The 13,752-nt window shown below is 43.3% G+C and overlaps 1 protein-coding gene across 1 annotated transcript in view; it reads right to left on the reverse strand.

Annotated features, from left to right (window-relative positions):
* Positions 1-8,169: 8,169 nt before the first annotated feature.
* Positions 8,170-13,752, reverse strand: part of LOC135001480 (hydroperoxide isomerase ALOXE3-like) — a 225,206-nt gene continuing 219,623 nt past the window's right edge. The window contains exon 15 of the mRNA XM_063951585.1: positions 8,170-10,065. Coding sequence (XP_063807655.1) covers positions 9,886-10,065 — 180 coding nt within the window. The 3' untranslated portion in view covers positions 8,170-9,885. The remainder of the gene's footprint in view (positions 10,066-13,752) is intronic.

Below are 13,752 nucleotides of genomic sequence, written 5' to 3' on the forward strand. Positions count from 1 at the left end.
GTGACACGGTAGTGGGGAACAGCATGTGGAGTGACTGCATGGGACCATAGCAGGGTAAGGGGTTTTTTTTTGTGTGTAGGGGTCCCAGTGCATTGCTTTGCCCAGGGCCTCCAATGCTGTTAAGATGGTCAACAAACTGACCAGCCTGCCTGGAGGGTCATCGGTTCTGCTTCCTCCAGTGCTGCCTTATATCCCTATCAATCTATAGTACAGTATCTATCTCTCTATCTATCCCTATCTCCAAATACTGTACTGTATATTTATATTTCTTCCCTACACTACAGCCTGCCTGGGGTCCCTGCATCTGCTTTCTCCGGGGGGAGTTCTGCCTCAGACCTCTCAGCTTCATATATATATATATATCTATTTGATTTTGTACCAATCAGTTCTACATGTATACGGTGCATCCGGAAAGTATTCACAGCGCTTCACTTTTTCCACATTTTGTTATGTTACAGCCTTAGTCCAAAAAGGAAAAAATTAACTTGTTTCCCTCAAAATTCTACACACAATACCCCATAATGACATGAAAAAAGTTTTTTTGAGATTTTTGCAAATGTATTAAAAATAAAAAACGAAGAAATCACATGTACATAAGTATTCACAGCCTTTGCTCAATACTTTGTTGATGCACCTTTGGCAGCCATTACAGCCTCAAGTCTTTTTGAATATGATGCGACAAGCTTGGAACACCTATTTTTGGGCAGTTTAGCCCATTCCTCTTTGCAGCACCTCTCATGCTCCATCATGTTGGATGGGAAGCGTAGGTACACAGCCATTTTCAGATATCTTCAGAGATGTTCAATTGGATTCAAGTCTGGGCTCTGGCTGGACCACTCAGGGACATTCACAGAGTTGTCCTGAAGCCACTTCTTTGATATCTTGGCTGTGTGCTTAGAGTCGTTGTCCTGCTGAAAGATGGACAGTCGCCCCAGTCTGAGGTCAAGAGCACTCTGGAGCAGGTTTTTATCCAGGATATCTCTGTACATTGCTGCATTCATCGTTCTCTCTATCCTGACTAGTCTCCCAGTTCCTGCCGCTGAAAAACATTCCCATGCTTCACTGTAGGGATGACACTTGCCTGGTGATGAGCGGTGCCTGGTTTCCTCCAAACATGACTCCTGGCATTCCCGCCAAAGAGTTCAATCTTTGCCTCATCAGACCAGAGAATTTTGTTTCTCATGGTCTGGGAGTCCTTCAGGTGCATATTGGCAAACTCCAGGTGGGCTGCTATGTACTTTTTACTAAGGAGTGGCTTCCGTCTAGCCACTCTACCATACAGGTCTGTTTGGTGGATTGCTACAGAGATGGTTGTCCTTCTGGAAGGTTCTCCTCTCTCTACAGAGGAATGCTAATGAGTGACCATCGGGTTCTTGGCCACCTCCCGGACTAGGGCTCTTCCTCCCCGATCGCTCAGTTTAGATGGCAGGCCAGATCTAGGAAGAGTCCTGGTGGTTCTGAACTTTTTCCATTTACAGATATTTTTCTGTACCCTTCCCCAGAATTGTGCCTCGAGACAAACCTGTCTCGGAGGTCTACAGACAATTCCTTTGACTGCATGCTTGGTTTGTGCTCAGACATGCACTGTCAGGTGTGGGATCTTATATAGACAGGTGTGTGCCTTTCCAAATCATGTCCAATCAACTGAATTTATCACAGGTGGACTCCAATTAAGCTGTAGCAACATCTCAAGGATGATCAGTGGAAACAGGATGCACCTGAGCTCAGTTTTGAGCTTCGTGGCAAAGGCTGTGAATATTTATGCACGTGATTTCTTTTTTTTTTTCTTTTTTTATTAATTTGCAAAAATGAGTGAAGCGCTGTGAATACTTTCCAGATGCAATGTATGTATGTATATATACATATATATATATATATATATATATATATGTGGCCTGCCTTTGTCCGTGCCGCCTTCCCTACATGCAAGGGTGTCCTCACTATCCAGCATAAATGAGGGTCCTCACAAAATATTGCACATAGTAGGTTGTTGTCAAAACGTTTGGAGGGGTTGTTTCAGTATCTGACAACTGCGGCTGTTTAAGAAGCCGTCTTTATACCAGGGGGAGCTGGAAAGTGGGTATTGGTGCATGTATGTGGTGCATACTTGCCTACCTGACCCTCTCCATGAGGGAGAAAATGCTCTGTTCCTGGACTTTCCTGGTAATGTATGATTGCCATCACCTGTGGTGAAACACCTTTCTTATCAATTAACTAGCTCACCACAGGTGATGGCAATCATAAATTACCAGGAAAGTCCAGGAACAGAGAATTTTCTCCCTCATGGAGAGGGTCAGGTAGGCAAGTATGATGTGGTGGAATGTGGTTGTGGAGGGGGAGAAGTTGGCAGACTGTTTGCCTAGGGTGCTGAGAAACCTTGCACTGGCCCTGGGAGGGGGTGAGAGTTAACACACTGATAAGACTAGAGGAGGGAGAGAGACACTTAAGGGGTAGAGACTCTGGGAGACATAGAAAAGGGGGAATAGAGATACACTAAGACATGGAAGGGAGACACTGGGAGACTTAAAATGTGGTTGTGTGCTGATTGACGACACAGAGGGTAGGTGATGGTTTGCTGAGTGATGACACAGGGGGCAGGTGATGGTGTGCTGAGTGATGACACAGGGGGTAGGTGATGGTGTGCTGAGTGATGACAGAGGGGGTAGGTGATGGTGTGCTGAGTGATGACAGAGGGGGTAGGTGATGGTGTGCTGAGTGACGACACAGGGGGTAGGTGATAGTGTGCTGAGTGACGACACGGGATAGTTGATGGTGTGCTGAGTGACAAAACAGGGGGTTGGTGATGGTGTGCTGAGAGATGACACAGGGGGTTGGTGATTGTGTGCTGATTGACGACACAGGGGGTAGGTGATGGTGTGCTGACTGATGACACAGTGGGTAGGTGATGGTGTGCTGAGAGATGACACAGGGGTTAGCTGATGGTGTGCTGAGTGACGATGCAGTGGGAGATGATGGTGTGCTGAGTGACGACGCAGGGAGAGGTGATGGTGTGCAGAGAGATGACTCGGAGTAGGTGATGGTATACTGAAAGACGTCGCAGGGGGTGATGATGTGCAGAGTGACGATGCAGGGGGAGGTGATGGTGTGCAGAGTGACGACATAGGGGGAGAAGATGTGTGACTGAGAGACAAAGGTGGGAGATAGTGGGCATGAGAGACGGAGGCCGGAGATGGTGTGGCTGAGAGATGCAGGGGGCAGGATGTGAGTCTGTTTGAACCGCTGTTGTACAATGCTGACCTTCTTAATATTCCTACAAAACCAGGCATCTTCTGGACGATGTGATCTCCTACACGAATAGTGAATACTGACTGAAGACACCGTCTGCCTTAGAGAATACATTTCTCCAGAGGTTCCACATTGTGAGAAACCATCATACAGGTAAGGTGCGTGTGCAATTGAAAAGAATGTTTCCATTGTGACGTGAAACATGTGGCGTGTCATGTCAGCATGCCCCATTTTCAGTGGCCATGCCCCTCTGGTGCGTGACCACGGCCACTCTGGTACGTGACCACACCCATTTTTGGGCGCATGCCTATGTCGCGTGCGCATAGATTAGTTTATGAATCTTTGGGGGCGAGTTCAACCTGTATAATAAATGTGTTTTTTTTTTTGTTTTTTTTTAATCTTAATTAAATGCTGTATCCTTGGATATTTTTTTCCGCTAGGAATTTATCTAATCCATTTTTAAACTTATTGATTGAGTCCACCATTACTACCTTCTCTGGCAAAGAATTCCAAATCTTTACTGTTCTTACTGTGAAGTATCCTTTTCTCCATTGTGTATGGAATTTTTTTTCTTCTAACCTCAGGGGGTGTCCTCCTGTCCTATGTAGTGTTTTTTTTTTATAAACAAATCATTTGCTAAATCCTTGTATTGTCCCCTAATGTATTTAAAAATATTAATAATGTCTCCTCTCAGTCGCCTCTTTTCCAGTGTAAACAAATCTAACCTTTTAAGTCTTTCCTCATAATCCAGTGCCTCTAACCCCTTAACCAGTTTGGTGGCTCGCCTCTGAACCTTTTCGAGTTCCAAGATATCTTTTTTATAGTGGGATGCCCAGAACTGTACATAATATTCCAGGTGTGGCCGCACCAATGATTTATACAGTGGCAGGATTACACTCTCATCCCTTGTCTCCATTCCCCATTTTATGCATGCTAACACCTTATTTGCTTTTGTTGCTGCATTTTGACATTGCGTACTGCTACCAAGTTTATTGTCGATGAGCACTCCCAAATCTTTTTCAACTACTGTTATCCCTACATTTTCCCCATTAAGTTTATAGGCTGCCTGATTGTTCTTAGTCCCAAAGTGCATAACTTTACATTTGTCTGTATTGAACCTCATTCTCCTTTTAGCCGCCCAGACCTCAAGTCTAGATAAGTCATTCTGTAGAGATTCAACATCCTTGTCTGAATTATTTACTCTACATACTGTAGCTTAGTATCATCTGCGAAAATTGATACTGTGCTTTCCAGTCCCTCTCCTAGGTCATTAATGAATATGTTAAACAACAATGGTCCGAGTACTGAACCCTGTAGTATATTCCACTGAGCACTGTAGCCCATTCAGAGTACATCCCATTAATCCCCACTCGCTGTTCCCTATTGAACAGCCAATTATTCACCCAAGTACAAATAGTGTCCCCTACCCCAAGCTCCCTTAATTTGAGAATTGACTTTGGGAATATACAAATGAGTGTACTTATTTAGCATAGTTGTAAAAACATCCCACATTTCAGCAGTATTCTTACCATGCAATACAATTTCCCAATTGATGGACCTCATTGCTTGTTTCAGCAATATTAAATTAGCTTTCTTAAAGTTAAAAGTTTTAGTTAGACCCTTAAATTGTTGTTTTTGGAAGCTGATATCGAATGTGATCATATTGTGATTGCTATTTCCTAGGGTCTCCCCTACTTTAGTATTTGATATTATTTCCTCATTATTAGTTAGTACTCGGTCCAGTATAGCCCTATGCCTAGTTGGTTCCCCGATTACCTGGGTCAAGTAGTGATCTTTTAGCATGTTTAAGAACCTATTGCCCCTAATTTACTGCTTCGGTGTTCCAGTTTATGTCTGGGTAATTAAAGTCCCCAACAATAATGACGTCCCCCATACCTGCAGCTTTTTCGATTTGCTGCCAGAGTAGTAATTCGTCAGACACACTAATATCTGGCGGTTTATAGCATGTCCCTATTAGAAATGTTTTTGTATCTTTACCCCCACTCGAAATCTCAACCAACAATGACTCCACGTTATCTCCAGTCCCCTCGTAAATGACTTCCTTTAAATATGGTTTTAAGAAAGGTTTAACATATAGACAAACACCCCCTCCCTTTTTATTAGTCCTATCTCTCCTGAAGAGGGTGAACCCCTCCATGTTTGCCGCCCAGTCGTGTGAATCGTCCCACCATGTCTCTGTAATGCCTATTATATCAAATTGGTCATTAAGTGCAATTGTTTCTAATTCCCCCATTTTACTTGTTAGGCTTCTTGCATTTGTAATCATACACTTAAATTTGGTAATTCCATGATCCGTGAGTTTTGTTGTGGATAACGTTTCCTTAGGAATCTGAGTTTCCCTTAAATTACCATCGCTGACTATTTTTCTCCTTCCCCCTCTCCACCCTCATTATACTTTATACATCCCATTTTTCTTCGCTCTCTAGTTGTCCCACCAATTCTTTCTAATCCCTCCCCCCAGGCACCTAGTTTAAAATCTCCTCCAACCTTCTAACCATCCTCCCCCCCCCCCAACACCGCTGCCCCCTCCTCATTCAGGTGCAATCCATTGTGGAAAAAAGATGGCGCCTGACTGAGAAGTCTGCCCAGTGTTCTAAGAACACAAACCCCTCTTTACTGCACCAGTCCCTGAGCCACACATTTACATCCCTAATCTCCCTCGGACTCCCTGGACTAGCGCGTGACACAGGTAATATTTCAGAGAATATTACCTTAGATGTCCTTGCCTTTAATTTTTGGCCTAGGTCCCCACCTACCATTAACTTTGTCGTTGGTGCCAACGTGCATCAAGACCACCAGGTCATTCCCGGCCCTTCCCAACAATCTTTCTGCCCAGTCCACAATGTGCCGTACCCGAGCACCTGGGAGACAACAGACTGTACGGCGATCACAGTCCGGGTAGCAGATTGCCCTGTCTGTTCTCTTGAAAATAGAATCCCCTACCACCACAATCTGGCTAGGTACCTCGCTTTCTTTTGTTCCCTTTGTCCTGGAGGGACCGCTCCTACGGTTGCTAGAGGGAACGGTCTCCTCCATTGCCGTCATTTCCTCACTGCTCTCGCCAGAATCTTCATCCAATTGGGTGAATTTATTGGGGTTTGGCAGATCGGAGATGTCCTGTCTCTCCCTCTTCTTCTTCCATCTAACCGTGACCCAGCTAGCTACCTGATTATCCTCATCCTCGTCTACCGGTGGCCCCCGTGCAACTCCTCCACCATTCTATCTAAGCTCTGCTCGAGATTGTGAATCTCCCTCAGTCGCATAACGGTTTGCTCTAGATCAGTTACCTGGGCTTCCAGGGCAACCACTCGCATACACCAATTCACTATGTCTGTGAGCAACTTATCCCCGGACATATGAAATCCGATTTCTCCCTTGTTAAATAGGATGATTTATCTCATAGGAGAATTACTGTACATGACACATCACCAGTTCTGTATAATTTCCCAGTCCTATTATCTCGTTCACAACCAATGAAACTAGAGATCGCTGCAGTATGTAGAATACTCGATTATGGTGGTCATTCCGACCTAATCGCACGCGCAGTGATCAGGTCACTACTGCGCATGCGTATGCACCGCAATGCACAGGTGCATCATACAGGTACAAAGTGGATCGTTGCTGGATGATGGATTCAACGAAGAATCCATTTGCACAGCCGATCGCAAGAAGATTGACAGGAAGAAGGCGTTTATGGGTGTCAACTGACCATTTTCTTGGAGTGTTTGGAAAAATGCAGGCGTGTCCAATCGTTTGCAGGGTGGGTGCCTGACGTCAATTTCCGGGACCAGACAGGCTGAAGTGATCACAATTAAGTTCAGACCTACTCAGAAACTGCACAAAATGTTTTTGTAGTGCTCGGCTGCACAGGTGTTCGCACACTTGCAAAGCGAAAATACACTCCCCTGTGGGCGGCGACTATGCATTTGCCCGGCTGCTAAAAACAGCTAGCGAGCGATCAACTCGGAATGACCCCCTATAATCTTACTGTATACATTCTGTAATTGGCTAAATGTAGCCCCATAGGAGAAGTGACAAAGTTACATTCTTCATTTGCTTCTTCAATATGTTACTTTATACATATTGTATTACGGCAAACAAAAATGTTAAAATCCATCCACTCGCTACTCGTGAAAAACGGTTTAGCCATTGTGCCAAATTGAGTAAAATAGCAAAGATGTAAGTGGACACATCTGTATATAGCCAGTGGTTTTGATATACTGTACCAGATGTGTCTACATACATCTTTGCTATATCCCGCCATGTATGGGACGGTTTTGCATGCCATAGACTCAGAGATTTAGCCATGCCTTGTGATTTTTCTTAATTTGCTTCTTTAATATGTTACTTTATACATATTCTATTATGGCAAACAAAAAATTTCAAATTCATCCACTCGCTACTCGTAAAAAACAGCTTAGCCGTGTTTTGCATGTTGTGCCAAATATGTAAAAAAGCAAAGATGTAAGTGGACACATCGCGTAGCAGAGTTGTACTGAAGTTTTCCTCTTCATGCCCCACATGATAAAGAGCAGGTGTCCTCACCCTTCCTTCTCCTATCAACAAAGCATCTTGCAGACGTCCCAAAAAAGAAAGTCCTGGAGGTGGCAACCCTATCATATGGGCACTGCTTTGCAGCAGGTGGTGGGGCTCACCTTGCTCACCGCTGTTCAAAAATGTGATTCTCAGTATTTTACAGTAGGGAAGGGGCTAGGATGAGGCAGTTCACATCTAAAGGCGTCATCCCGGCCGTCCACTTCAGTTGGGAAGTGGGCGGCACCGGGAGACTGGTCAGCTCTATCGGGAGGCAAGAAAGGACCCCAAAATTCAGTACTCTCCCAGACCTTCTGGGACAGTTAACAATTAAGAAAGAATGGATTTAACAAAAATACTTCATCCTAATTCATTTTTTCATTTTTTAATTGTGTCACAAATTTGTTGAGGTAATTTACTATATAGGAATTACCAAATCATACAGGGCCTTATTCAGAGTCAAACGAACACTATATGCATTTAGCGTCTTTTTCCTGCTGCAGGTTGCACGTGTGTGTGTGTGTGTGTGTGTGTTGTGTGTGTGTGTGTGTGTGTGTGTGTGTGTGTGTGTGTGTGTGTGTGTGTGTGTGTGTGTGTGTGTGTGTGTGTGTGTGCGTGTCTTTTTACAATGGGTGTCTTTTTACAGCCATTCATCCGGAGTACAAAAAGAGTGTGCAAATAGGGGGCTGAGACAGGGGGGTGGAACTGGCGTGCAGATGAAGGAAGTGGGCGTGTAGACATGTCCAAAGTGCAGTAAGGTTGTGGGTAGAGCGTGTAGTCATAAATTACAACTAAAATGGGAAGTGAAAAGCGACAAATGTAGTTGCCTGTAGCGGTCTGACATGCGGAAGCTATAACGCCGGTGTAATTTGCAGACTGATGATGATGATGATTGCGTCTGATTGGTTGCACAAGGTGAAAGCACACAGATATATGCATATGCACTGACACAGCTCGAATAGTGTTTTAAAAGACACGTTACACTGCAGTGCACACTCGTTATACAAATATAGAGAATGCTTCACACAGCTGGGGAACACTGCTCAAATATTTTAACTGTTCTCATAACAAAAAATAATGATAACAAATTCCATTTTACATCTGGTTAGGTTTACATTTCAGATGATATAATCCACTTGGGAACTGTTTTGCACTATCTGACCATTAACTGTAATGTGCTTAAATTGTCTACTGCTACTGCTAGGCTTACCATACTATCCCTTTAAACCAGGACAGTCATGAATTACAGTACACAGGTTATATGGCTGGCTGACTACAAAGCTGCATTTCACCTGGTTTTAAGCAGCTACAGATCCGGTTTAGACATCACAGGGGGATTAGGTAAGGCACTAGTGGGGTGGTGAGCCATAGCCGCCACCCCACTAGAGGTGGGTTAGCACACTTATCCCCCAAACGTGTCGCCATTTTCGGATGCCAAGATGTCATACTGAACCCCAGAACCTGTGTAATTCATTGGTGTCCCGTTTAAAGGGATAATATGGCATGCCTCCCAACTGTCCTGGTTTTGGTGGGACAGTCCCGTTTTTCACTGTCTGTCTTGTTGTCCCACCCACGGGACACTGCGATGGGGAGGGGGGGGGGGGGGCAGATGGGAGATCCCCTCTGTCACTCACTGCTCTGGGCAGAGCAGCGGTGAATAGATGCTGTGTGCATGCGCACAGTGTCTATTCCCCGGCAGAGAGGTACAGGGGGCATGGCCAGCAGGTCACTGAGCTCTGTTCATGCATCCATAGTGATGAAAACAGGGGAGTGGCTTGAGATCACAGCTCTTGTCACAAGGTCACGCCCCCTATTCATAAGGCCATGCTCTCTAATTCAGGCCGTACACTAGAAGTGCGTGAAGCTGTCCCTCTTTTGCAGAGGTATGATATGGTAAGCCTATGTACTGTGGATTTTAACATTTACACTATGCACAATGAAGCCACGCCTGCACTCGTATTCCAGCCACATCTGACTCAGGTACGTGAAGGGAAGGGGGCTGAGGCGACAGACTCTGAATAAGGAGACATGAAAAATGGATTGGAAATTCAGACACAACCAGTAGATAAACAGCTTCTATTAATGTTAGGCAGTGACACTGTTCTCAATCTTTTTTGGGTCCAAGTAGGGATACGGCAAATCCATGCTTTTGTTCCGCTCATTAATGGACTTGGAAATTTCCGCCAGCTTGTTTTGGAAATCCTTAATGAACTTCTGCGGGATCTTTTCTGTAAAACGCACATCTGGGTAATCTCCAAATAGTATCTAAAGATGATGGGAAATTGTATAAATGGAAGATTTATAGATGTTATCATGCACTAATTCCATTCATCAGTCACCACATTACACAGATCTGTATGTACATGAATGGATGGAGCATTTATATAGATCTATATATACAGCAGATTTGGATTCCTTTCCTGGGGAATGTGTTATATATTGCTGCTAGGCGGGTGAAATCTGTAGGAATGCCCCATCTCTATCGTCACAGCTCTAACTGGCTGCCCAGACACCTCTCCTCTCCCCCAGCTAAATGACCTCCCCTTTGGAATCAGCACCTCCTCACACCACCACCCCGATCCTCACACTCTGCCGTAGCTCCCACAACTAGCTCCCCATGCACCTTGGCCAACGATTACTATAGGACAGGTACTGTTATTTAGTACAGATAGCTATTAGTTGGTGGTGCACCCAAGAGTCATGTGTTATAACATGTGGAGAGAGAGAGAGAGAGAGAGAGAGAGAGAGAGAGAGAGAGAGAGAGGACTCTTTTGCTGGGGCATTCTTTTTTAAATCATAGTTTTATTAAAATGTAGTTTTATTGGTATACATTAAAACTGTATGTTTCACATCACCGAAAAAACAGGGCAACTGTACTTCTTAAGTGAACATTACAGATATCACAATAATATACATGTACAAAGGCAAACAATAAACAAACAAATGTGCACACAGTAGAAAGAATACAGAAAAAAAATGTAGAAATGCACAATATATCTAATATACTGTATATATTGACTGTCTATTGGAATTTTTCTTTGGAGTTGAGCACCACCTGGTTGTGCTACTGATATACGGATTTGTGCGGATTTCTACATGCTTATATATATATATATATATATATATATAGAGAGAGAGAGAGAGAGAGAGAGAGAGAGAGAGCAAAAAGAGTAAAACAGCGCCTACTAGTGTCGGTGAAAGAACCTGTGAGCTCAGGTAAAGTGATAAAATAAACCAATAAAGTAGCAACTTAGCTTGAAAAGCTTTCAGGCTGATGACTCTTAGAGGCAGGACATGTAAAAAAGAGATAAAAGCAACATAGTGTGTGGAGTTTGTGAATTTTTTACAGAGGCTAAAACGTTTAGGAACTATGCTGGTTCCAATATTTGATCTGAGGGTAAATTAAAAACGGTAACAATTTATTAGCCGATGCTAGTAGGCGCTGTTTTATTCTATTTGCTCTATCTTTATCTTTATACTGTTTAAAAGCTGCCACTCACTCACGTATGAGGTGTGTCGTGCCTAACCAAAAGGAGTTCTAGAAATGTATTCCTTGTAAACTGCTACTAGAGTGCCTTATTAGGTATACATACTAGGCGCTATTCTTCATATATATATATATATATATATATATATACATACATACATACATACATACATACATACATACATGCATACAGTGGGGCAAAAAAATATCTGGACAGCCACCGATTGTGCAAGTTGACTTACTTAAAAAGATGAGAGAGGTCTGTAATTTCCATCATAGGTACACTTCAACTGTGAGAGACAGAATCTGGAAAAAAAAAACTAGGAAATCACATTGTATGATTTTGAAACAATTTATTTGTATATTCTTGCGGAAAATAAATATTTGGACAATCAAAAAGTTTAACTCAATACTTTGTAATATTACCTCGGTTGGCAATTACAGAGGTCAAACGTTTCCTGTAGTTCTTGACCAGGTTTGTACACACTGTAGCAGGTATTTTGGCCCACTCGTCCATGCAGATCTTCTCTAGATCTGTCATGTTTTGGGGCTGTCGCTGGGCAACACGGACTTTCAACTCCCTCCACAGATTTTCTATTGGGTTGTGGTCTGAAGACTGGCTGGTCCACTCCAGGACCTTGAAATGCTTCTTATTCCTTAGTTGCCTGGGCGGTTTGTTTTGGGTCATTGTCATGCTGGAAGACTCAGCCACGTTCCATCTTCAATGCTCTTACTGAGGGAAGGAGGTTTTTACCCAAAATCTCACGATACATGGCCCCATTCATCCTCTCCTTAATATGGATCAGTTGTCCTGTCCCCTTTGCAGAAAAGCAGCCCCAAAGCATGATGTTTCCACCCCCATTCTTCACAGTGGGTATGGTGTTCTTGGGATGCCATTCATCATTCCTCTCCCTCCAAACACGGCGAGTGGAGTTTATACCAAAAAGTTTGATTTTGCTCTCACTTGACCACATTACATTCTCCCAATCTTCCTCTGGATCATCCAGATGGTCACTGGCAAACTTTAGACGGGCCTGGATATGTGCTGGCTTAAGCAGGGGGACCTTTCGGGCGCTGCAGGATTTCAATCCATGACGACGTAGTGTGTTACTAATGGTAACCTTTGTGACTGTGGTCCCAGCTCTCTTGAGGTCATTGACCAGGTCCCCCCATATAGTTCTGGGCTGATTCCTCACCGTTCTCAAGATCATTGATACCCAACGAGCTGAGATCTTGCATGGAGCCCCAGGTCGAGGGAGATTGTCAGTGATCTTGTATTTCTTCCATTTTTTAATACTTGTGTCAACAGTTGATCTCTTCTCACCAAGCTGCTTGCCTATTGTCGAGTAGCTCATCCCAGCCTTGTGCAGCTCTACAATTTTGTCCCTGGTGTCCTTAGACAGCTCTCTGGTCTTGGCCATGGTGGAGAGGTAGCAGTCTGACTGTTTGAGGGTGTGGACAGGTGTCTTTTATACAGATAACCAGTTCAAACAGGTGTCATTAATACAGGTAACAAGTGGAGGATAGAAGAGCTTCTTAAAGAAGAAGTAACAGGTCTGTGAGAGCCAGAAATCTTGCTGCTTGGTAGGTGTCCAAATATTTATTATTTTCCACAAGAATATACAAGTAAATTGTTTAAAAAATCATACAATGTGATTTCCTGGGGGGGGGGGGGAGGGTGTTCAGATTCTGTCTCTCACAGTTGAAGTGTACCTATGATGGAAATTACAGACCTCTCTCATCTTTTCAAGTGGATCAACTTGCACGATTGGTAGCTGTCCAAATACTTTTTTGCCCCACTGTATACACAAAGATTGCAAAAAAACGTGAATTATGTAACAGCCAGTGTTGTGGGTGATTTTCAATAGTGGCTGTGTTTATTGGTCATGAAGAATGTTTTGTACATTAAACATAAAATTAGACAGACAATTAGACAATGTGTTGTTTAAAAGGCGAAAATATTAGATCATTTGGGAATACCTTATCATATAAGCTAATTAGCAATGATGGGTTCATCAATTGAGGTTCCCAATTAGACACAGATTAATATGATATAATAGTTTACAACAGATGTATTGTATGTACAGAATCCTTAAAGTAATACCTCTAGATCAAGGAGCATATTCGAGAACAAGCCAACCCTTGACGAAACGAGTGTCTAAGCAGGAGGGGCAGGTCCTGTGCACAGGACCTAGGACACTAGGCACAGAATTTCTGATAAGTATATAATTTTTTTTAGTAAACTTATGTATTAATCATTATAATTCTTTATGTATCAGAAATCTAACATTGTGAATACTTATTTGTGTAGATACTACTTTCAAGCCTATCTCCACACCATCCCCTTGCAGAAATCTCTGCTTTAAGTCAGCTGTCTAACTGTTATATAACTTAAATATTTTATCCTTGTCAAGGGGACTCTCATTGTGTGGGGATTTAGACGTGCTCCATGCACTGGTTCTCTT

Source organism: Pseudophryne corroboree, chromosome 2, assembly GCF_028390025.1.
Source record: "Pseudophryne corroboree isolate aPseCor3 chromosome 2, aPseCor3.hap2, whole genome shotgun sequence".
NCBI classification, from domain to species: Eukaryota; Metazoa; Chordata; class Amphibia; order Anura; family Myobatrachidae; genus Pseudophryne; species Pseudophryne corroboree.